This window comes from Kogia breviceps, chromosome 17, assembly GCF_026419965.1.
Source record: "Kogia breviceps isolate mKogBre1 chromosome 17, mKogBre1 haplotype 1, whole genome shotgun sequence".
In the NCBI taxonomy this organism is placed as follows: Eukaryota; Metazoa; Chordata; class Mammalia; order Artiodactyla; family Physeteridae; genus Kogia; species Kogia breviceps.
Genome location: NC_081326.1, coordinates 30,953,686 through 30,980,180, shown reverse-complemented (window position 1 = coordinate 30,980,180; position 26,495 = coordinate 30,953,686). Strand labels below are relative to the sequence as shown.

The following is a 26,495-nucleotide window of genomic DNA, read 5'->3' as shown; positions in this document are numbered from 1 at the left end:
TCTGTGGTGGCAGGCAGTTAATTTACTGGCAAATACGTGTGATCCTGTTGAGGACTGGTTTTAGAGTAGTGCCGATTTATAGTAACTGTATTCCCAAGGGTGTTTGGCCTGTTTGGGGTCTCAACTGAATGCTTGGCTTTTTTTTTTTTTCTTTCTTTCACTTTAAAAAAAGGTAAAGTTGAACAAAGTTCACAGACTCAGACTGCTTAAAACACAGAGCTGTGACTAAATCTTATTTTTATTGTATTATTTTCAAAACCCCAAAGAGGTTCTGCTTTTTAACCATTCTTTCAAGAGCTAGACTTTTGAGGGACGAAGGAGATGCCCACATCATGGTATGACTAGTCAAAATATTTAGTGCTTTCCTCCCTCTCTGAATAGGTAGTTGATACTGATGAATAATGAAAGATTTGGAATTATGGGACAGAAATTGATCAACTTAAGAGTACAAGAGTATATTATATCACAGAAAAAGCTTTAATGTTACATGCAACATAGGACAGATAGGTCTGAGGGAGAATTGAGAAACTAAAAATGAAATTATTCACCAGGTTTATTTAGGGCCTTTAGGGCCCTTCTTAAGTTTTATTTTCCTTGAAGTCTTTTTGTGTGTGTATGTAAATATTCTCATTGCAAAAATGCTGTTGGTTGGGTAAAAGCAAACTTTTGATACACAAGAGGATGTCAACAGTTTTTTCCTTCCCTAGAAACCATCTTTATAACAATGTCATTTTCAATTTAGAATCGACATTAAGAAAAACATCCAATCCAACTCATTCAGAGCTCAAAAGAACAAACCAGAAAGTGCTCAACCAAGTGCATGAAAGGATGTTATACCATATCAATAGGTGTGAAACTAATTTGAAAAAGTTACCATTATAAAAACTGGGTAAGTCATTTCTAAAATCAAGTTAATCATACATGACAGTTATCAAGCGTGTAAGAATTCATCTGAAACAGCTAGTTGTAGATGTCTATTCCAAACAATTCTAAGGTGAATTATGATTCTGTAAGCACATAACATTGCAATAACATGAACAGAAAAATACTGACTTTTAGTCCATTTTTTAATACTTAAAAAAGAAAAATAGAGGGACTTCCCTGGTGGCACAGTTGTTAAGAATCCACCTGCCAATACTGGGGACAAGGGTTTGATTCCTGGTCCGGGAAGATCCCACATGCCACAGAGCAACTAATCCTGTGCGCCACAACTACTGAGCCTGCACTCTAGAGCCCACGAGCCGCAACTACTGAAGCCCACGCACCTAGAGCCTGTGCTGTGCAACGAGAAGCCACAGCAATGAGAAGCCCACGCACTGCAATGAAGAGTAGCCCCCACTCACTGCAATTAGAGAAAGCCCAGGCGCAGCAACGAAGACCCAATGCAGCCATAAATAAATAAATAAATAAAAATAGAAATAGACTTTGAATAAACACATTCCAGGTGAAATAAATTTTACCAAAAAACAAAAGTAACAGAGAGAAAAAGACTTGAGAAATTCAATTTGTCATGGAGAACTTCACAAGTAACACTTTTCTTGTCTAATACTAAATTTCTAGGCATTTGCATGAAAACACAAGACATTAAGCACACTTAAATATAAATCAAGATAGAACATATAATTCAATAAATAACCAAAGGATTAAATGCTATGTCATCTCCAATGAACAAATTTCAAAGTAATCATCTTGGGAATAGAAAAGACAGTTTTTAACTTTTTCAATTTTAATGTTTAATAATTCAGGTAATACTCAAAAAGTATTGCAATATTATAAGTACTTATGCCCAAATATCTTAAGTTTCAGTGACAGAAATTAACTTAGTGTTCACAAAGGAATAAATAGTTCCATTCAAAATTTACTGAACTGCAAATTAGTTTAAGTATTACGCTAGTTAACTAGAGAATATATCTCTAAAAAATATCTCAGCAGGTTCCTGGATGTCTCAGTATATGCCAACATTATTGGACCCTTTAAATTAGAAGCTGAAACTATGAATTACCTGTCAAGGTTTCAACAATAAAAAATTTTAAAAGCCCATCATATTTGTTAATAAATTAGATTTATACAATTGACAATTTCAAAATAAATAAAACCTGAGTAGTATATGCCCTCTATTTCCACCCACCCTCAGCATCTATACCTTTACATCCCATTTTCTTTTAGACCAGTGTGTCTCAAGCTTTAATAAGCATACATATTCCTTGAGAATCTCATTAAGATGTAATTTCTGATTCAGTAAGTCTGTTGTGGGTCCTGAGCGTCTACCTTTCTAACAAGCCACAAATGAAGCTAATGCTATCTTTGAACCACCCTTTGAGCAGCAAGGTGACCCAATATATAAAGTGAGGGAAACCTCTGGCCTAATGACTGTGGTTTTATAGATTCAATGCTGTTATATTTTGTAATCAAACATAAATAACCAACAGTGATCACAAAAAATAAGTCTTGGAAGAAAAGAATGTTTTAGTTAAGTGAGAACTTAAAGTATACCAAATTGGCAGTGTTTCTATTTGTCTGACAATTGACAGCTTTGATACATTATAATGTAATCAGGACACCAAATTCTGGTAACTTTAAAAAATAGTTACTATAGCTTGAGGCTCTCCCAGTTAATTCAAGTTCAGAAAATTCAAGCCAGTACACTGTAAAACCACTATTAAAAATCTTTAATGGTAAAGTGTTCATATAAATTACTTGTAAACCTGCTCTAAGCTATCCCATCTCCTCCTCCTCTTTCAACAAATAAATGTTTTTCTTCTGTCTTGTAGCTAAACAGCGTGTAACACCCAGTGCCCCTCCCTTTAAAAATCGAACAAAATTGTCTCCAACCAAAGGACCCAATGCAAAAAGGTTGGCTTCTTTAACACACTCATATGTATATGCATCTATTTCCACAGGATTACCCTTACATGTGATTGGCTGGCTTGAGTTGTGGCCCAGGTAACACCCTTGCTCCTTCAGAAAAGACAGATTGGGATGAGAACCTATCAACACTACTGCTGCAGACAGCTTAAATATTTTCTTCAATCCAGAGATATTTTGAAGAATGCATTTCATGTCCGACTTAAAGGAAAGCACATGGTGCTCAGGAAAACTGGTATAATCAGATAAAAGATTTGAGTCTAAAGAATATGACTGAGTACACATCATATGATAGACTTTATGGTATTCTGGATAAAGCTTTTTGGGAAGCTGTTTGAAAATTAAGCTTGGATCAGTTACTCGTCTGCGAAATACATGAATCACAGGGACATTATTGTTGTAAGCACACAGTACTGCATCAGCTGCGGTAAGCCCAGAACCTACAATTAACACTGGATCCACTTTGCCACACAACTTTCCTTTGCTTATAGCAGCTCCAAATTCAGGCATTGAATGAAACACAAAAGGAAAATCTTCCCCATCAATTTCCAAACGGCCAGGAGAATCCAATGTTCCAGTTGCCAGAGCTACATTTTCAGCAAAGAGACAGAAGGGAATATGGGAACCATCTCCTATTCGCTGATAACCCCTGATTTCCCAGTTTCTCTTGGTAAATTTTGACTTCTCTATCTGTAAATGCTGTGTTGAAATATCTCTGTCTTGACCATCATTATCAACTTGATCTCTGTAGAGTCTTGATACAGAGGTAATGTAAGTATTCTCTCTGAAATTCTTCTGAAGACCCATGACTTTTACATAATGTTTATAGTAGCGAGCTATTTCCTCTGGCATAACTCGATCCCCTTTTAGGTTCCTATAAAAAGAAAAGGAAAATATTCTATGAGGATAATACTTTTAGTTTCCATGATTAGTACTTCTCCATCTAGTAAACTATTATATCTTTTTAATTCCTCTGGACTGTCCAAGCTAAAGCTAACACTTACCATAACACTTTATAAAAAAAGAAAGCCTTTCCTTCTCTTTAAAAATGTTAATAAATTAGTTTATCAATGGAGGAAGTCCCATGAGGGTAGAGACTGTATTTAATGCATCTTTGTTTCCCCAATGCCTTGTATAAGTATCTGTTCAGATTAGCTGCCTTTATCAATAAACTTTTATTAAATAAATGGATTAAAATGTGGATTTCTGAAAATTAGACTATTTTATTCTATCTCACAATTGTAATCTAAATAATTCAGTCTATAGCTATACTATTCAGTCTGTATTCTATTTATCTGTAGATTGAATTGTTTAGATTACAACCATTGAGATATTACAGGTCTGACTGCAATACATATACTTCTCAAACATAATATCTAGACATGATTTTTAATAAGTTGCTTTCTGTTTTCCTAATGACCAAAAATAATTCAGATCAGTCTTTTGCTGAACAAACTCATATTTAAGTAGATAACATTTCTCTCTCTGTGTTTTCCTACTCATAAAGAGATCTATAAATATAAGCTGCTCTTTATGAAAAAAGCACGTTAATACATCTTTCATTTTCTGCTTGAAATTTAAAGCAATGGGCGTTAGTATCCTTAAACAATGCCCCAATTAGAAGTAAGTAGAAATAAAAACACCAAATCAGGGGATTCCCTGGTGGTCCAGTGGTAAGGACTCCGTGCTTTCACTGCCGAGGGCCCGGGTTCGATCCCTGGTTGGGGAACTAAGATCCCATAAGCCATGCAGGGGGCCAAGAAAACCCAGAAAAAACACCAAATCATTTCACATAATTCAGTGTAACTTGTAACTGGAAGAAGTTCCAAGTTTAATGACTACAATAATTAAGAGTTAGAATGTATTAACTCTCAATTGTACAGAAACCCTATGTAATAGTTACTATTATTATTATCTTCATTTTGCAAACTAGGAAATTGATAGCTAGTTTAAGTTATTTGACCAAGGTCATAACATTAGAAGTTACAAAGTCAGGATTTAAACCCTGCCAATCTCTAGAGGTCTAAGAGTCTTAACACTATGCAAGGGCAGGAACTAAAGCTAATATTTATCACAAGATTCATTTTCACATATTACTTAAACACACAATATGCTCAATTTAGAAGGATGAACACTCTGGTATGTAAATCATAAAGCTTTCTTTCCCTTTCTTACCCACATCATAAAGGGAAAAATATGTTGAGCAATTTCACTTTCTTACTTATAAAAATCAAGAACTTGTACAATTTGCCTGATTTTGCAACTTAACATTTCAAATCCATATAAAATTCCTTTTTAAAAACCCAAAAGTCATATTTGAAAGGTTTAAATTTACTCTAGTCTAAATTTACTTTCCTTAAATCTTCTTAAATTAAGGATAATTACTGTAGATTAACATGGTTTCTATCTAGCAGAAAGTCAAGCATTCAAACATTACAGTCCTGTTCTAACAAAGGTTGAGTAACTTCCTGCTTTAATTTATTGTTTCTGGTAGCAGTCAAATTAGAGTAGAATCTGTGTATTAGTAGTTCCTATCTATAGGAATGAAAATGGCTTGAAAATGATAGGGCTTTTCCTATTTCTCTTTTTAAATTTTGGGTTCTTTCTCCCAAATAAATACAAAATAAACTTTTATTCTTTCAAGTTGAGATTTTCATATTTTCTTTTTTTTTAAATTAATTTTCATTGAAGTATAGTTGTTTTACAATGTTGTATTGGGGATTTTCATATTTTCTATTCCCATATTTTAGTATTCTTATTAAATATTTACCTCTACAGCCAAGGAGGCAATCACATCACGGATTCTATTTTATTCTATCATTCTAAATTATTCATTATATATATTCTGGTTTCTCTTCAGATCATATAAATCTTAAGCTTTTTAAAATTATTCATTATATATACTCTTGTACTCTGAAAAGTCAAATACTTTAGGTATGTATATATGAGATATGCATACATGAAGTTATATATCCATTCATAAAAATAAGTTATATATATCCACTCATAAAAATAAGTAAATAAGGAAAGGATATGTAGGTGGACAAGAAAGTAACAAAACAGAGTGGTTTAACAGGAGAGTGGGATAAAACTATGATTAACAATCTGTAGACAAGTCCTTACTTCTGTGTGCTTAGTTTTATAAAATCTCTAAATAGAAACTAGCTCATAACCACTGCTGCAAAGAGGTGTTATTTGAAAGACACATGCATCAATATTATTCATCTAAGACAGGATCACAACTAGTTTGAGATTTGCTAACAGACTCCCATTGTACACCAAAATTTTAATAGTTTGATCTTTACCTTCGTTTGCTAGATACCCAATCTTTAAATTTAAGTCCAGGTAGCTCCATCCAATTTCCAAAGCTGATTGTCAACATAGAGCCTTCCATATTCTATTTGAATAAAAAATGTACAATCAAAAAACATATTTTATCAGTAACAAGGTTTTTTTTTTAAACCAAAGCCATCTCATTTACTATAATTAAGACTGGATAAGCAGAGCTCAAAGAAGTCCTAAATGGTTGTGTAAATCACCTCTAGAAATTTATTCCAATTAACTTTCAAATATTTTCAACACTTGGTAGTATCTATACTCCTTCTTTCATGTAATTATACATTTATAAATCAAATTTACAATATTACCCAATGCCTATAATCAACATAATTAGATGCAGAATATCGTGTTAGAAGAGCAAGTCAGTATTTTCATTTTAAACAAAAGGGGAAAAGTTCATTTCTAACACTTTAAATGTCTTTGCATTTTAATATTATTAACAATTTTTTTTAAATGGGAAGCAAAATAGCTTCCCCCCAAAATCAATTATGATTGTGAAGTCTAAGCTGGTTTCAATACAGCAGGCATCGCTTTCTAAAACTAGGGAAATAAGTAAGTGGTTGCCTGATTAAGAACAGAGTCACTGCTGAGGCTAATGCTGCCTTTAAGGAACTGAGCCCCTTCAAGCTTGCCCTACTTCTACTTTGCTCAGTACAAAGCAAGAAAAGCCCAAGGGCCAAAAGCACCTTTCCCAATGACCTCAACGATCTCCTTCAACCAACTCTTTTACGCTATGCCTTTTTTTTATCTGAACCCTTCTTGCCCTGTTTCTACACAGCCCAGTATGGGGAATGGGACTTGTTATTATTATTATTATTGGCTAACATTTACAGAGCACTTATTATGTGCTACGGCTTATAAAGTCATATTATTTGTGACAGTACAAGATCACCACAGGAGAATGCAGCAACTTGCCACTGCTTTGAAGCAGGCTGGGCCTGATACTAGGATTAGAACCAAGTTTCAGGTATATATCACTTTAGCACTGATTCAAATATGTTTTTAGTAATCAAGGCTTATCCATACTTTAACTTTCCTAAATGTAAGTGGGAGAAATGAAGTAACAGAGATCAAATATTGCCTGCACATTTTTCTAAGCAGAAAATATATATGTACAATAAAACCTCAGGAATTTATAGAAGGTTCTCTAAAAACTTAAAAAATGTATTATGGCTTTTTCAATAAATGCAGTTTTATTAAGAATGCTACTTATTAACAAAGCAAATATAAACATGTAAGCTAAAAGGCACAGATATTTTGATAGTTGCTATCCATTACCATAAAGGTAATTAAGATGAAAAAGTCAGCGATATAGTTAATCTATAAAGTCCCCAATGGGGAGGGGGAAGGGTAAGCTGTGAGGATGTGAGAGAGTGGCAGGGACATATACACACTACCAAATGTAAATTAGATAGCTAGTGGGAAGCTACAGCATAGCACAGGGAGTTCACCTCTGTACTTAGTGACCACCTAGAGGGGTGGGATAGGGAGGGGGGGAGGGAGGGTGACAAAAGAGGGAAGAGTTATGGGAACATATGTATATGTATAACTGATTCACTTTGTTGTAAAAGAGAAACTAACACACTATTGTAAAACAGTTATACTCAAATAAAGATGTTAAAAAATAAAAAAAATAAAAAAAATTTAAAAAAAAAGTCCCCAAATACTCTGAAACAATCGTTTGATAAATGTAAACAACTTTTAGCCATATAACGTTGCACTAATATAGGGATATCCAACTGAAGTTTATACTAAAGATTTGATATTTAAAGTTAAAATTCCCGTGAAGTCTTTATTTCATAACACAGCAAAAATTATTTAACATTTATTTGTACAACAAGTGAGCACTCACCACACACTAGACACTGTACTAACTGCTAACGACACAGGAGTGAAGAATAATTATTAGTTGCTGCCCGCTAATGAAATATGCTGTATCTTTATGTTGACAGTCCTCTGGTTTAACCTCCGCTATGGACTGAATTGTATCACCCCCCAAATCCACATGCTGAAACCCTAACCCCCCAAAGTTATGGTATTTGGAGATGGGGCCTTTGGAAGGTAATTAGGGCTAGATGAGGTCATGAGACTGATGCCCTCATAACAGGATTAGTGGCTTTACAAGAAGAGAGTTCACACTCTCTTTGCTACATAAGGATATGCAAGAAAGCAGCTGTCTGCAAGCCAGAAAAAGAGCCCTCACCATAAACTGAATCATCTGGCACCTTGATCTTGGATTTTCCAGCCTTCAAAGTGTGAATCTGTTGTTTAAGACACTCAGTCTATGGTATTTTATTTTAGCAGCCAAAGCAGACTAATACAATTTTTTTCTTTTATATTTTTCATTTAAGATCTTGAAAATGTAGGGAAATAATACATATTAGAATGAAATACTGTGTGAGATTTTGTAAACTCTACAATGAATAAATGAATTAAAAATGTTTTACTATGCAAAACTTCTTGAAATATTTTCTGTATAATTCTTAGAGAAACACTTATTCTAAGATACTATCACTAATCAAATTTGGCTTAATTTCTACTAGTAATTAATTCGTATTTATCCAAACACATTAAAATTCTCAGATAAAGATGTGGTAATCATCATACATAACATTATATCATAATGTTTAAGAATCAAAATGGTCTTATCAAGATGACGTATAATAATTCACATTCACTAAAATGCTAAGGAAAATATACTCACATGCCAAGCTCCACCAGGTGGACCTTTACCAAGAACTAAGTGAGGGATATAATGATGCTGTTCTAATTTCCAATGCAAAATGGATGGATAGTCATACCCAAAGTCAGCATCTGGATGAAGAAGTGCGTCGAAAAGTACTGCAACAGGATTGGATGATCGACCCTCAAGGCCCTCAGACAAGTACTCTAAGTCCTGAATTTTTTTTTTTTTAAAGAAAGAAAAAAGGCAGATAGAGTTTGGAAAAACAAACAAAAAAACTCCAGCTAACATAATAATAGTGAAGACCATTATTGTAATCCAGCATTTCCGATAGAGTGTGATACAAAACACTGACGTTCCTTGAGATCTTAATAGATTCTCTGGTCAAATAAGTATTGGAAAAGGTTAGGTTTCAAAAAGCTAATCAGATCGTTTTACTACAAAACTTGAAGATGCCTTTAATATGCTAGTATGCCTTACTATGTCTACCATGACACTCTAATAATAAAAAGCAGCATTTCCCAAACTTACTAGAGTATAGAGCACCTATTAAACTCCATCAGGAAATAATTTGGGAAATTCTGCTCTAATTAATTCAGGAAAATAAATGGAAGCAACTCAGCAGAATATATTTACAAATCTAAAATTAAAATGTTAGAAGGTGTTATTTAGAAGAAAAGGTTTTCAGCTAAGAAATACAATGCTTATATAGTAGCAAATTAACCTTGTCTCAGTATTAAAAAATTTAAAAGCATCAACATGTGAAAAATAATACCTGATCAACAATGGAAAGATGTCTTGCTTCTTCTAATTTGCTATGTAAGATTGTGTTTGGATGTATTGCTTCTGATGATAAATATGGTCTGTAGCCTGACAGCATATAAGAAAGGCAGATTCCTGAGGGTCCATTTCCTATTAAAAAAAAAAGGTGGAGAGGGGTGTATCTTGCATCTTAATACTCATGTTCTTTGGCTTTTCTGTTTCACAGATGGTTCTTCTCCTTCACCAATTCTTCTTTCTCTAAACTCTCAAAGCCAAGTATTCACAAGAGAAGATTTTTGTCTTCTCTCCTATTTTCTTTTGGGAGTCTCACCTACTCAAAGCTTCAACTCTCTATGCTACTAACCCTCAAAATTAGATATCTAGGCTGACCTCTTACCCCCAAAATATAACCCAAATTTCCATATGCCGCTTCTTCACCTGACTGAACCACTAATAACTTAATCACAATGTGCTCAAAAGCAAATTCATGAGTTCTTCCATTTTGGTGCCCTCTCCTTTAAACCTCATTCCTTTGCTGGTATGATACTTACCAGCAAAATCCTAAGTTAATCAGGTTCTGGTTTAAATGTATTTTGTCACCTATATCCATTTAGTTGTCTTTGTTACTCTCACTCAGAAGACAAAAATCTCTTCTTGTTCCCCTTCAAGATTCACCTACTTCAAATCATTTCATATTCTACATTCAAATGAGTTTTCATAACAGAGTTCTCATTATGTTACCCACGCTATGTTACCCACTCTACCCAAAGCCCTTCATTGCTTGTTTCTTCTATCCAGTGTTCTCCATGTTCTGGTCTCAACCATCTTTCAAGTCCCACCTCCTAATAACTTCCCTCCTGTATTTCTATATCCTTTACCCAAAACCAAACTGGATTTTTTGTTGTTGTTGAGCTCCAACAACTACTTTGATTTCTGTATTTCTTTTAGTCTGGGTTGCCACTTCTCTATTATATCCATCTACCCAAAATTTAATTTATCTGGGACAACTGTAAGCCATCAGAAAAATATCCTGTTCCTTGTCTAATATTTTGCCCCAAATAAAATAAGCTCAAAGATATAAACATGAAAAGTAACATCATAATATTAGGAAAGAGGTTAATATTTCTACTTATAATGCTGTAGTAAGAAGCCTTTAAGTATGACACAAAACTCAAAAGACAGAAAGGAAAATAAACCATTTGACTTCATAATTTTTTTTTTAAATGGCAAATACTGGGAGTTAAGATCTGAGGCAAAGAGCTAATTTCCTTTAATCAAAAAGACAGAGACAAAACTAAAGAAAAATCATACTACCAACAGAAATAGAAAAAAAAATTCGAGAAAATCCAACACCTATTCATGTAAAAACTCTCAACGAACAACAGAGGGGAAATTCCTTAACTTGATAAAGAGTATCTAAAAAATCCTACAGCTAACATCATAATTAATGGTGAGAAATTAGGGGTTTTTTTTCCCCTATAAGATCAAGAAAAGGATGTCTCTTCTCACCATTCCTACTCATCACACACCTTAATGGAAATCCTAGCTAATGCACTAAGACCAGAAAAGGAAATTAAAGGTATACAGATTGGGAAAGAAGAAACAAAACTGTCTGTTTGCAAATGCCATGATTATCTATGTCAAAAGTCCCAAAGAGTTGACAAAAAAAAACTCCTGGAAGTAACAAGCAATTATGTTGCATGATACAAGGTTAATATATACAAGTCAACTGCTTTCCTACAGACCAGTAATGAACAAGTGGAATGTGAAATTAAATACAAAACACCACTTATATTTGCAAGAAATACTTGGGTTTAAGTCTAACAAAATTCACATAAGATCTAAATGAGAAAAACCACAAAACTCTGATGAAAGAGATCAAAGAATATCTAACTGATGGAAAGCTATTCCATGTTCATGGATAGAATGGTTCAATATTGTTAAGATGTCAGTTCTTCCCAACTTGATCTACAGATTTGATGCAATCAAAATCAAAATCCCAGCAAGTTACTTTGTAGATATTGGCCAACTGATTCTAAAGTTTAAATGGAAAGGCAAAAGACCCAGAACTGCCAATATAATACTGAAGAACAACGTTAGGACTAATACCATCCAATTTCATCTTACTGTAAAACTATAGTCAACAAGACAGTGTGGAAATGAAAGAATATACAAATGAATGGAACAGAATAGACAGCCAAGAGATAGATCCTCACATATATAGTCAACTTATTTTTGACAAAAGAGCGAAGGCAATGCAATGGAGAAAGGATAATCTTTTCAACAAATGGTACTAGAACAACTGGACATCCACATGTAAAAAATATGAATCTAGATACTAATTTTATATCTTTACAAAAATGAATTAAAACAGATTACAGACCAAATATAAAACGCAAAATTATAAAACATCTAGAAAATAACTATGAGAAAATCTAGGTGACGTTGGGTTTGGTAATGAGTTTTTAGATATAACACCAAAAGCAAGATATATGAAAGAAAAAAATTGATATGCAGGACTTCTTAAATTTTATGCTCTGCCAAGTCACTGTTAAGAGAATGAAAAGACAAGTCACAGACTAGGAGCAAATATTTGCAAAACATGTATTTGATAAAGTACTTGTTTCTAACATATACAAAGAACTCTTAAATCTCAACCATAAGAAAACCACCAACACAATCAATTAAAAAGTAGGGAAAAGCTCTGTACCTCAAGGTATAGGGATGGAATATAAGCATATGAGAAATTACTCAACATTGTATATCATTACAGAACTGCAAATTAAAACAATGAGATACCACACACCTATCAGAATGGCTAAACCCCAAAACACAGACAGTATCAAATGTTTCCAAGGATGTGGAACAGGAACTCTCATTCATAGTTGCTGGGAATACAAAATTATAGTCACTTTGGAAGACAATTTGACAGTTTCTTAAAAAGCTAAACATAGTCTTACCGCATGACCCAGCATTCACACTCCTAGGTGAGTTGAAAACTTAATGGCCATGCAAAAATCTGCACATAAATGTTTGCAGCACTTTACTCATACATGTCAAACATTGGAAGCAACCAAGATATGCTTCAATAAGCAAATGGGTAAACTGAAACATCCATACAATGCAACAGTATCCAGTGATAAAAAGAAATGAGTATCAAGCCATGAAAAGACAGAGAGGGATCTTAAATGCATATTGCTAAGACTGTCAAAGAAGACAGTCTGAAAAGGCTACATACAGTGATTCCATATATATGACATTCTGGAAAAGGCAAAAGTATAGAGATAGTAAAATAAAAGATCAGTGGTTACCAAGGGTTGATAGTCGAAGGAAAGGATGAATGGGTGGAACACAGGTTTCTAGGGCAGTGAAACTATTCTATATGATGTTATAATACATGACATTATACACCCAGCAAAACCCATAGAACTGTACAACTCGAAGAGTGAACCTTAATGCACACTATAGATTTTAGTTAATAATAATGTATAAAAACAGTGGTTCATCAATTGTGACAAATGTACACCAAAGCAAGATGTTAATAAAAGGTATAAAAGGGGGTTGGGAGAGTATTTACAGAAATATTCTCTGTAATTTGTTTCATTTTCCTATAGACTTAAACTGCTCTAAATAAAGACTATTAAAATAAATACTGACTATACGAAAAATAGTGAGAGTTAATATCTCAAAGAATCAAAAAGAAATAACACTCAAAAGACAATACAAAAAGAATACAAATAAGCAGTTCATAGAGAAATATATACACAGGCAGAATGTACCCCAACTCCCAAAGATTTCCCATTCCTAACCCCAAGAACCTGAGAGTGTTACCTTACAGAGAAAAAGGACTTTGTAGATGTGATTAAATTAAGGACCATGAGCTGGAGAGAGTAGCCTGGATTATCCAGGTGGGCCCAATCTAATCACACAAGTCCTTAAAAACAGATACCCTTTCCCACCTGTGGTAAGGAGGAACCATAACTATGAAAGGTTAAAAGAGAAACAACATTGCTGGCTTTGAAGATGCAGAAGGGGTCCAGGAGCCAAGGAATACTAGTAGCCTCTAGAAACTGGGAAAGCAAGGAAACATTCTATCTACCCTAGAGCCTCCAAAAGGAATGCAGTCCTGCTGATACCTTGATTTTAGCCCAGTGAGACCAGTGTTGGACTTCTGTTCTATAGAACAGTTAAATAAATTTATGTTGTTAAAGCCACCAGGTTTGTGGTAATTTGTTATGACAGCAACAGAAAACCAATTACATACATTAAGGAAATTAGCCCTTTATTATGATCACCTGACAGTGCTACTGCCAGCAATAATGGCCCTATATACATGAGGTTAAGCTACACTTTGGCTAGCTGCGGCAAAATACGAACAGACTGCTTTGGGGGAAGTAAGGTGCAGATGAAAGTAGTTTTTCCTTTTCTGACCCTGCCACAGCCCAACTAGGACAAGAAGACATAGGTTTCTTTGCCTATGGCATGACATCCAGGATGGAAAACCAGGGTTGGATATGTGGGAAATAACTGGGCACGTGAGATTTAGTTTCCAAGATATCTTGGATGAGAAATACTGCAAACACTGTCAGCTCCCCTAGAGGGGAATCTAGTGTAGACCTACCCTTCCTTCCGTCCATCCTTCCTCCCTCCCTCCGTCCCTTCCTTCCTTTATTGAATCTCCTATGGAGAGATGTCAATATGCCAGACAGAGCACAGGACTTTCCTCTCCATTAACTTGATACAAGTCAAAGAAACTAAGGAAATTGTATGCCATCAAGGTACATTATGTCCCATAATTCCTTCCTTTGGCTTGGTTTCACACTATAGTACTTGTCCAACTTCATGAGTTTGAATATTAAAGATACATATGACAGGTAATTAAATACATGCAATAAAACAAAATCATAAAATTTTATAATTTTGAATTAGGTTTTATTAATAACTTAATTTTTAAATCTTATATACCTATTAAGGTGGTACAATGGATATATAATAGTAACATATGGTTAAAATATTACAAACATAACTGTAGAGTACTATAATGTTCTTTACTAACTGAGCACTGACTACTAACTTGCACAGGTTACTCAACTACTGAGTTTCCCTGTCTGTCCATACCTTACAACCTCAGAGGGCTATAGGGTTGTAAGGCATAATCCAATAAAGTACACAGAATGCTCTATACAGGGCTCTAATAACATTGGTTATCATCATTATCATGACAATGTCATATAAGTAACACAACTGATAGACTACTGATATTTTAAAATAATAGAGTAATATCAACCCTTCAATGAAAAAATGTTCCATTCTAACACAGAATCTAATATCAGATAAACCAATTCCTCTCTCCAAAGATTTGGTTATTGGTTATTTAAAAATATTAAGCAACCTAAGAATACTTCTCAATACAATCCTAAGAACTTGTGCTATGTAACTGTGCATTTATAAAAGTAGTAAGGATCAGAACTGTAATTTTGAGAGATAAAATGCAATAAAACTTACCTATTACTACCACAGGCAAAGTCACTGATGAATCTTCAAGTAAAGAAGTTTCTTCAACTAATGGCATAGCTTTAACTTTTCGCCCCAAATTATCACCAAAATATTGCACTAAGGAATTAAAAATCTCTCCTTCAGTTTCAGGGTCACTATAGTTTCTTTTAAAAGGAAAATATGGAACAAAAACAAAACAACAGATATATAGTCAATATAGCCTTTATAAAAATCTGTCTTTATTCAGATTTTATTTAGGCCATAAAATATTCAATAGTTCCATAAAAGGAGAAAAGGAAATCCTTTTGATTAATGCTTTCAAATTAGTACCTTAGCCACGTTAATGTACACCACTTTGTCAGAAATCCTAAATACAGTGGTCCCTCGGTATCCAAGGGGGGTTGGTTCCAGAACCCCACCCTCACTCCCCAAATACCAAAATCCATGGATCCTCAAAGTCCCTTATATAAAATAGCATACTATTTGCATATAACCTACCTACATCCTCCCACACAGTTTAAACCATCTCTAGATTACTTATATCACCTAATACAATGTAAATGCTATGTATGTAGTTGCCTGCATGCAGCCAATTCAAGTTTAGCTTTTTGGAACTTTCTGGAACTTTTTCTTTCCCCAATATTTTCCATCTGCATTTGGTTGAATCCGTGGACACAGAACATGTGGATATGGAGGGCTGAATGTAGCTGCTCATGTCTCTTTAATGCCTTGAAGGCAAGTCTTAAATAAGAAGCTATTTTTAACGACCAAAGACACAACATTGTATTAGGGATTTTTATAATTCTGAGATCTCCTAGGACTGGAAAGTTTCTCCTTCACTTTTTTCTCATTAATATAAAGAAGAGTGCAATAGAGGCAGTATATTTGGAAAAAAAGTCACACATAATATTTTAAGGAAAAGTTACTGAACTTATATATTACAAACAGTGCATTTTGGTAAAAAAGTAAGGTTTATACATCTTATTCTCAAAGAGATACTGAAAAATGCAAAGATCTTAACGTTGATTTCCAATCTACCTTCTTTTCCAACTGCCTCCCTAGAAACTAGTTTTGGCATTCTGACAAGCTCATGCAATAAATGGAGTATCCTTTGAACACAGTTAATGTTCTGCATTATACTAGAGACTACTTCAGAACAGAATTCCTGAATTATTTTTCATTTTCATATAGTCAGAAACAGGCCAATGTCTGAAAATATTAAACTGAGTACTGACCAGTGGGTGAGTGTGCTTATTACTATTCCTAAAATGATAAACATGGGGATGGATCAGTTATTTCACAGGACTCACTGATCCTTGAGGGAGGATGACAAATGGAAAGAATTAGGCAGAGACCAAAATTTCTCCTTCCCTATAACCTTCCAAGTTCCCAAACTACCCCAGGATAGGGCAGAGTTTCCCAGGATACACTGACAGCTTTCCCACCCCCAGTAATTGGGCTCCCCTAACGATACATGGCCCCTTTTGGCCAGAACTGATACCCTTTGGATATGGCTACTTAGGAAAGCCCCTCCTCACACTGCAAGCCTGACCCTGAAAGAAGTGTCTTATGCTCAATGCATCCCTTTCAGAGTATTCCAACTCCCACCACTGATCAGATCCAGATGTACTAGCTGTCTTGCCTTCTGCTTCTTGACAACTGAACTCAACATGAGTATATTATACTTGGGCCTATCCCTGATATTTCTCCAAAGTGTGTGCCCAGGACAGGTTCCCCAGCTTCCTTTGGATGCTTCTGATTAGTACTTTTAGGTATCCAGGCCTCATTAATATTATAGTGGTTGTAAAGGCCACAGTTCTTTTTCAGGAGATGCAGACATCATGGCCAGTCTCCTCCTGACATCCCTATCTCAAACACTGTTGCTTCCATACATATAACCTGGAATTTAATTAATAAAAATGATCATCACTCTAAGATTCTGGTAATTAAAAAGATGTCTCCTTCTTCAAACCCTAACAAATGTTTCACATTAATAAGAGGGCAGATATGCTGGGGGTTAGAGTCAACTTGAGACTATATAAATATTAAGCTGGATACTTGAATATTATCTGATATCCTGTACACTGATAACCCTCTGAATGACTGAATGAAGGTACTTTAGCAGTTACTACCATATTTGATTTTATAAGCAAAACTCAATGATCTAAAATGCCTTGGCCAGTTTCTTAAGTCTACATATAAACGCTGTGAAACAAATATTTAATATTTAAATTCCTTAAGAACAAAAAAATCATGGCTAGAAGAGAAGTGTTGGCTTAAACTCCGAATCACTTTTACTTAAAGGTACAGTATTCATTTTTTAAATAACTTATTAAGAGGCATTTAATATTCTAAGTCAAGATGTCTCAAGAAACCTTTTTTTTTTTCTCACAGGCCTCAGAATTTTAATATAGCTATCAATTCTATAAATTGACTATACATTTTGTTTTGAATTTTATTTATTTTTGTACAGCAGGTTCTTATTATTTATCTATTTTATACATATTAGTCAATCCCAATCTCCCAATTATATATGTCAATCCCAATCTCCCAATTCATCCCACCACCAACAACCCCCTGACTATACATTTTAGAAGGATCTTTCATTACACTGGACTAGTCTTCTCAAATAATTGGTTTATACTTAAGAAAAAAGAGGTTAAGACAATTAGAAATAAAATGCCTCCTCTGTTAGGCTTCTAATAATCAAGAAAGACAAAGTTTTCAAGAGCTCAAAAACATCAGAAAAACAAAGATCATCTGATCAGGCCTTAGACCAAGGTAAATAGAGGGAATTTGGTAATGCTTTAAAAAAAAAAAAACCTTTAATGAGATATAATTCACATATAAAATTCACCCTTTTATTTATTTTTTTTGGTGGCACCACTTGGTATGTGGGATCTTAGTTTACTGACAGGGATTGAACCCACGCCCCCTGTAGTGGAAGCACGGCGTCTTAACCACTGGACTGCCAGGGAAGTCCAAAATTCACCCTTTTAAAGTGTACAATTCAGGGCTCTAAGTAGTCACAAGGTTTTGCAATCACTACCAATAACTTCAGGGAAATTTTATCATCCCAAAAGTATATGCTGCACCCATTAGCACTCATTCCTCATTCTTCCCTCCCCGCAGCCATTGGCAGCCACTAATCTACTGTCTTATTGATGTGCCTACTCTGGAAATTTCAAATAAATGGAACCCCTCATACATTATGTAGCCTTTTGTGTCTGGCTTCTTCCACTTAGCATGTTTTCAAGGTTCACCCAGATGGTAGGATGTATTGGTACTTCATTCCTTTTTATGCCTGAATAATATTCCATTGTATATTACCCACTCATGAGCTGATAAACATTTGGATGGTTTCCAGTTTTTGGCTATTACAAATATGCTATGAACGTTCATATATAAATTTTTGTGTGGACAAACATTTTCATTTCTCTTAGGAGTGCATGAAATGGCTGGGCCATAAACTCTATGTTTAACATCTTGAGGAATTAGCAAACTATTTTCCCAAGTGTGCATCATCTTACATTCCCACCAGTGATATGAGTGTTCCAATGTTTCCACATCCTCACCAGCATGTTTTGTGTTTTTTATTTTAGCCACTCTAGTAGGTGTAAAGTAGCATCTCATTGCAGTTTTGATTAGCATTTCCCTAATGACTAATAATGTTAAACATCTTTTCATGTGCTTATTGGCCATCTGTATATCTTCTTTGGAGAATAATTCAAATTATTTTCCCACTTTCCAACTGGGTTATCTTTTTTATTGTTGAGTTTAAAAAATTCTTTATATGTCCTTGATACAAGTCCCTTTTTGGATATATGATTTGTAAATATTTTCTCCCATTTTGTGGGTTGTCTTTTCACCTTCTTTATATTGTCTTTTAAATCACAAAAGTTTTAATTTTCGATCAAGTCCAATTTATTTTTTTCTTTTGTTGCTGTACTTTTGGTGTCATATCTAAGAAAGCACTGCCTAATCTAAGATTACAAACCTGTTTTCTTCTATGAGTTTTACAGTTCTAGTTCTTAAATTTAGGTCTTTCATCCATTTTGAGTTAACTTTTATATATAGTATGAGGTAGCAGTCCAACTTCATTCTTCTGTTTGTGAATATCCATCTGTCCTGGCATCATTTGTTGAAAAGACTGATATTTCCCTTTTGTCTTGGGATCCCACAGAAATCAACTGACAACAAATGAAGGGAATTATCTCTGGACTCTCAATTCTATTCCATTGATCTATGTTTATCTTTATGCCAACGTCACACTGTCTTGATTACAGTTCCTTTGTAGTAAGTTGTAAAATTAGGAAGTGTGAATCCTCCAACTTTGTTCTTTTTTCAAGATTGTCTTGGCTATTCTGGGTTCCTTGTAATTCCATGTGACTTTTAGGATCTGCACATCAATTTCTGAAAAAAAAAAGGCAGCTAGGATTTTGATAGGATTACACTGAATTTGTAGATAAATTCAAGGAATATTGCCATTATTGCCATCTTAAGAATACTAAGCTTTTCAATCTATGAACATGGGATTCCTTACCATTTATTTAGGCCTCCTTTCATTCTTTTCAATATACAGGTTTCACATTTCTTCTGTTAAATTTATTCCTAAATATTTCATTCTCTTTGATGGTAGTATAAATTGAATTGTTTTATCAATTTCATTGTCAGATTGTTCATTGTAAGTGTACAGAAATACAACTGATTTTTGTATGTTGATCTTGTATTCTGCAATATCACTGAATTCATTTATTAGATCTAGTAGGGTTTTTTTGTGGGGGGGGGGGCCTCAAGCAATTTGACACTAGTCTCTCCCAAGACTCAAGTAGAGTATATAGAGCCAAAGTTTTAGCTTATCTTAATTCTCCAGAGTATACGTAATTTGTTCTGATTTTCTACTAACTAGTCATAGGTATAATCTTTGTGTATATAATCCATAATATTGGTATAAACTATTTGTACTAAACTTGCATGGTACTTGACAAATACTGGTTTAACACAGGCATGAAAAACTGAATCAAGAAATGAAAAGAAGGTTCACTGAATTTACATAAAGCAACAATGAAACGAAGACCTATTAGTAAGTATTCTTTCTAAAAAATTCAGTCTAAACTATAAATTTAGAATTGCTGTATATATTTTACAGTATATGCATACTATATGCAAACTGTGTTTACAGGTCTATGAACAGTGAACATTTCCACTGCAGATATCCAATTTGCTGAATGTTTGCTCTACTTAAAACAAGTATTTGAGTAATAAAAAAATCTACTTTAAAAAAATCTACTTTTCCTTTATTTGAGGCAATAAATTGGAAAATATAATTAAATTTTAGGAAATACTAAAGAATAGCACTTTACACATATGCAAAAATAGTTACCTTATTCTTAGGCATCAAATTAGAAGACTATTTGGAATTTCAGATCATTTTAGATGCCTTCCATGTTTTGTTTTTGAAACATTATGGTCCAAAGACTCAAAACAAATTTAAAAGGATGGCACAGACATATTATTTGAATAACAAAACACTTTTCTCACACCTAGCAATACTTTTCTAAATGATCCTTCAGAATGAAATGCTTTACTACCTGAGTTTAGTCTTTGGAAGCGTGAGCTTAGATTTTTACCAAATTGATACTACCATAAGAAAAGAAGGTTCTAAAGTCACAAAGGAAGTCAGTCACACTCTTTATCTTCTAGAACAGGAAGTATGGAAGTTTTCTTCCTTGGCAAGTTAGGAGACAGTTCTCTCACAATATTTATTCTTTCAGATATAAGGCAAGATCCAAAATGTAGACACTGTCACAATTGGTTTTAAAATGTGCTCCTAATGAAATTACTCAAAAAAAAAATTGTGCTAGTAAATTATAAACCTTCTCCTAAGGAAATGTTTTAATTATTAAATAAACGTTTTCTTTTTAAAATTTTAGATGAGATAGAGCTGTTTATACAATGGAAATATGGTTTATCAATCACAATTTTTATTCTTTGGCTAGCAGGCTTGTTTTCCCTTATCCCTCAAGATCAAAATAGAGCAAATACCTTGTTTTCACCTCCTCCTCCGCATTTCTGTACAAGGATGTAAGCACATGCTATTCACTACCTAGCGTTAGTTGAACACGTATGAATCCCAAGCTGTGTCCTTAGAATTCAACTGTACCAAAAGGTGTCAAAAGGCTTTTGGACAGTACTTTCTAAAAGGCATATTATTTTCTCAGGGGCTTCAGTTTAACAAGTTTTCACTAGGGAAACTTGTTTTCTAAAGTTCTCCAAAGTGGATCTGATACTCTCAAATCACTGTCTGTCAAGTAGGTAACACACAAATTTGCCTAGAATTTAAGATCCAGCAGTTTATTACATAAAATAATTTTTAATATCCAGAATTTAGAGACTCCTACAAAACTCACTGAGAAGGTAGGCAAGCCTGGATTGCTGCTCTAGTTCAACAGTAATTCTGAGTCTTTTCTGTGCCTTACACCCCTTTTGCAATTTGGTGAAGCCTCTGGACCTCTTCTTTGAATAATATTAAACACATAACAGGATTTACAAGGAAACTAAAAAGTAAACTTGGAATATGTTTTTACGTATTCCTCTATTGTATTAAATAACAAATTCAGTGATGTAAAATAATTACTGTAATCTTGAAGAAATAAATAAACAGTATTTCTAGGTATCTGCAACAATTAATGTGGTATGGAAATATTTGTGATTTCTATTGATGACAAAGTCGCAAATACTACTGCGATTTACTGCTTATATTCACAGTTGAAGAAAATAGATTTTGGTTAAAGTTGAGTGGAAATTTCTGGTACCTTTCTTTATATCCAAGTTCACTGGCCACCTAAAGTCTATATATGCAGCCTAATTTAAGAACTCTGATCAGAATTTCATATTTTACAGAAGAAGTTTTGCATATCGTTATTCTAGCACATTCGTGTATATATAAGGCAAGGCACTTTACTAAAGTCTTCGCTAAGCTTATCTTTTCTTCACAAGTTAAAACTAGTTTCAAGTTGCTTTTGGTCTTTCTCTCCATAACTGAATGAAATGTTGGCCAACTGTGCTAGATCCAGTACATAAACTTTTATTTTAAAACGTATTATCCATATCACCCCTAAAAACGTTCCTCATGTTAGTCTAGAATCGCCACATTTTTCAAATTTCTACAATATATATTACTTACAATGACTGACATCTTAAAAGTCAAAACATATTTGTAGCTAGAACATCACATTTTAAACATAGCTGCCTGCCTCCCTTCAACCCAGTAACTTAGGTTATTAGATTTAAAAAAAAAAAAAAAAAAACACAAATGTTTAAGGTGTGTGGGGGGCTGGGAGAACCTCACAACCCTTCACTAAAACTTTGCACTACTTTTAAGTCTCAGTTCGCCGTAACCGACTAGATCCGGGCCTAGCCGGTCCCACAGTCCCGTGACTGGCACGGTCCAGGGAGAGGAAAAGGGGACAACAGAGGAGAGTCCCCCAGAGTCAGGAGCCAAGGCGGGGAACCTCGACTAGCCAGGAACCAGGAGGAAGCAGCAGCCGAGGCGGGAGGCCTCTGCAGTTCAGGCGCTTGCCTTCCACCCCCGACCCGTCCCCGACTCCCTAACCCGCGCGGCCTCTACCCATTTCGGCCCCTGCCCTGCCGCAGGGCCCCGCAGCACTCTAACCTCCGCCTGCCCCCTTTTCTTCCACGGTGGAGAAGTCACCTGAAATGACCGGCCAGGGAGCAGCGGCAGCACCACACGGGCATGGAGCGCGGCGCACGGGCGCCCGAGCGCGACCGCCACGGCCACCTCCCTCGGCTGTGTTGCCCGTTCGGGGCGCCCGCCCGGTTACGGGGTCCTCGGGGCGCCCGCGCCCCGCGCCTAGCCGTTGCCGCGGCTGCCGGAAGCTGCGGTTCAGCAGCCGGCCGGGCTCTGGAGCACCCAAGCCCGCTTCAGGAAAGCGGCTTCCGCTCCTCGACTACTGGCAGCAGGACGCCGGCGGCCGACGATCTCTGGGCGCCGCGATGGGGGCGGAACGGGGCGGGGACGCTGCGCCGGCTGCGGCGGAGGCGGGCGGGCTCCTCCTCGCAGGTGCGGAGGCGGCGGCAGCGGGCGAGGCCCGGGATTGGTGGAGCCGCGGCCAGAGCGAGGGGCCCGGCCTGAAGAAGTGTTGGCTGAGAGGGCAGGGGGCCGAGGTAGTCCTCCCATCAGACGGCTGGCGGTGGCTACTGGGACCTGGGCCTCTGCCCTCGCCCTGCGGCCCCTCCGCGTGCTCCCGACCTGCGGCGTGGGAGGTTGGCGAGCCTGGGAGGATGAGCATCCTGAGTGCCGGATGACGAGGGGAAGAGGAAGAGCCGCTAACCTCGGTAGCGGGACGGTTAGGGGGAAATCCCTGCGTGCTGCGCGGTCTCTGCGACCCGAGCACCCCAGTGTTTCCAGAGTCGGTCCACGCGGGCCTCTCACCGAGTACGCCCGGCAAGACGGAGATTCCCGCTCGACGAAAACCACTTTAGTGCCTTACCTCGCGCTGGCCTGGGCGCAGATGCCCGGAGCTTCCGCGTGCTTTTCGTTCTTGACCCTGCCTCACAATCGCCTGGGAGAACTCACCAAACCATGGGTGCCCGGGCCCCACCCCAAGTGTTCTGATGGGGGAAGTCTGGCTTTCCGACTGAGGTCCCCATTCCTTAAGTAAGTGGCATCGCTGGTTAAAAAATACAGGTGCTCAGCCCAGCCCCAGATTCACTGAGTACGTTTCATGGAGGGGGAAAGGGCAGGGAAGTGTATTTTTTAAGTCCCTCCAGGTGGTTATAATGCAAGAAAAGTTAGAAAGTACCGAGTAATGAGTGTCCCTATTCGGTATTTTCAAGAAATGAAGGGGGTTAAAAACCTGGGAGAAGTGATTAATTGCATATACTGTTATATAGAGATGTCTTTCTATCCTTCTTTCCAAAGAGCACTAATTATTTTTGCAGTTAAAATCTGAGATACGTAAGTTTCTGTTTTTAAATAATTTTTTAAATTCTCAATTTTTGCTGAATGTTGTCATTGAACAAACTTTGACTTAGCAGGTATTTTAGAGTCTGTGGAGCTTAAAATGAAGTTTTAGGACTCAGCCTGACTCCAGGATTTTACAATCTAAGATAATATATTCATTCATACATATACACTTTTATTCATGTTACTCTAATGTTTATTTTACTTTAATGTTTCAGAAAATGAAGCATAATTTTCTGTTGATATTCATAACATTATCCTTTTTTTAAAAAATAAATTTATTTATTTATTTTTGGGTGTGTTTGTTGGGTCTTCGTTTCTGTGCAAGGGCTTTCTCTAGCTGCGGCGAGCAGGGGCCACTCTTCATCACGGTGTGCAGGCCTCTCACTGTCGCGGCCTCTCTTGTTGCGGAGCACAGGCTCCAGATGCACAGGCTCAGTAGTTGTGGCTCGCGGGCGTAGTTGCTCTGCGGCATGTGGGATCTTCCCAGACCAGCGCTCGAACCCGTGTCCCCTGCATTGGCAGGCTGATTCTCAACCACTGTGCCACCAGGGAAGCCCAACATTATCCTTTTAAAGGAACTAAATTCGTAATAGCTATGCCAATCCAGAGAACTGAAATATTTAAAACTGTAAGGTTCATGAGTACTTTGTATAATTTTTTTCTTTGCTTTATGGCTTTGTTTTCACTTTGAGTTTCTTGTGGTATTTTCAGATGAGTTAATAAAGTGAGCATATCAAATTTTAGCCTTAAGCAGAATTGTATTTAAACCTCGGGAACTTGCTATCATGGTTTACCCTTGATAAGGGCTAATGATTAAACCAGGTCACAATAACTACATAGAGGATTTTTCTTATAGCAAATGGGGCACATCAGAATTTTTGTTTCCTTTTTTTGAAATTGTAGGGTGAGGTGCTATTTAAATATAAAATATGGGTTTGATGAGATCGTGAGGCAACAGACTCAGATACTGCTGGTGAGAGTGTAAATTAGTATGTAATCCAAACTCCCCCATCTGCATAATAGACTCTCATTCCTCCTTTCAGCAAGTGCAGTAGCACATTTAAGGTGGAGCTTATCTCACAGTAGCAACCATTCCAAAACAACCCTTCTTACTGCTGTATAATATACCAGGACTGTCTATTGGAATCTTCACTGTGCTAGCAGTGTGATCATGGACAAGTTACTTAGCATCTCTGGGCTTTGATTCCTCATCTGTAAAATGAGATAGTAATAATTAGTTCATTTGTTATAAGAATTAAATTTAAAAATACTTATAAAGCACTTACCACAATACCTGTCTCATGTTAATAAAAATATTAAAATAAATAAATATTAAATAAATATGAAAATAAATACTTTTCATTATTATCAATAATATTATAAAATATTTTCACATTTTCTAAAATCAGGAAGTATGTGTATGGATTGAAATGTGCTCTCTCCCACTCCACCCCAATTCATATATTAAAGCCCTAACCCTAAGGTGACTGTATTTGGAGACAGGGCCTGTAAAGAGGTAATTGAGGTTAAATGAGGTCATGAGTGTGGAACTCTAACCCAGTAGGTTTGGTACTTTAGAAGAAGAGGAGCGGTCTCTTTTTGCCAGATGAGGACACAGGAGAGGTTGGCAAGCCAGGAAGAGAGCTCTCACCAAGAACCAAATCAGCAGCCTCCTTGGTCTCAGACCTTTCAGCCTCCAGAACTGTGAGAAAATAAATGTCTGTTTAAGCCACCTACTGTATGGCGTTTTGTTTTGGAGCCTGAGCTGACAAAGATAGTATGTTTTTGCATTTTCTAGAAGCAAACAAAAAATTTTAATGGAAATTATTCAAAATAAACTTGCATTTTATATACTAGGTAAACCTGTCAATGGACCATTTCATATACTTGGTAGTATAAGACTAAGTTTTAGAGGGGTTTAGAAAACATTCTAGAAAAACAGTTCCTCCTTTGTTGAAACTCTGGGAAGTTCAGATACCTTTCAGATTTCTTTATCCTCAGTCCCACTGACACTTTTTGATACAGAGAATTACCTCTGTTGAGCTGCCAATTTGGAATTCTCATCAGCTCTATTCTCTATCTAGATGGCAAATTTTAAAAAAATGCTTCCCTGACTACACAGGAAATTGAGGACTTACTGGTGCTGGGGACTTAAGATAAAGTTTGTTCCTGCAATTTGAACTCAGGGGATTAGAAAATTCTATACCAAAAAGGCTGTTTGCTAAAAATACAATTTATTTTTGTGGCTATTGTAGCAGTCAGATTCAGTTGCAGAGAACAGAACTCATAAAATTCACTCTACATCTTAAGAATCACTCTTAAGAGTTGCTTTTGGAGAGAAACCAAGATGGCAGAGTAGGA

The 26,495-nt window shown here is 36.0% G+C and overlaps 1 protein-coding gene across 5 annotated transcripts; it reads right to left on the bottom strand.

Moving 5' to 3' along the window:
* Positions 1–432: 432 nt before the first annotated feature.
* On the bottom strand, positions 433–23,179 carry OSGIN2 (oxidative stress induced growth inhibitor family member 2). Of its 5 annotated transcripts, none has more exons than XM_059043579.2 (7): positions 22,860–23,163; positions 19,143–19,558; positions 15,155–15,309; positions 9,663–9,799; positions 8,909–9,100; positions 6,171–6,262; positions 461–3,739 (listed from the first exon to the last, which is right to left on the bottom strand). In XM_059043579.2, exons 2-7 carry the CDS (start codon positions 19,244–19,246, stop codon positions 2,716–2,718), a joined length of 1,704 nt encoding a protein of 567 aa, XP_058899562.1. In that variant the 5' UTR covers positions 19,247–19,558; positions 22,860–23,163; the 3' UTR covers positions 461–2,715. The 5 variants fall into 5 exon arrangements, with proteins under 5 accessions (XP_058899563.1, XP_058899562.1, XP_058899565.1 ...); XM_067017306.1 differs by having other exon boundaries at positions 1,721–3,739; positions 22,821–23,140; XM_059043580.2 differs by lacking the exon at positions 19,143–19,558 and having other exon boundaries at positions 433–3,739; positions 22,860–23,179.
* Between the last annotated feature and the right edge of the window lie 3,316 nt (positions 23,180–26,495).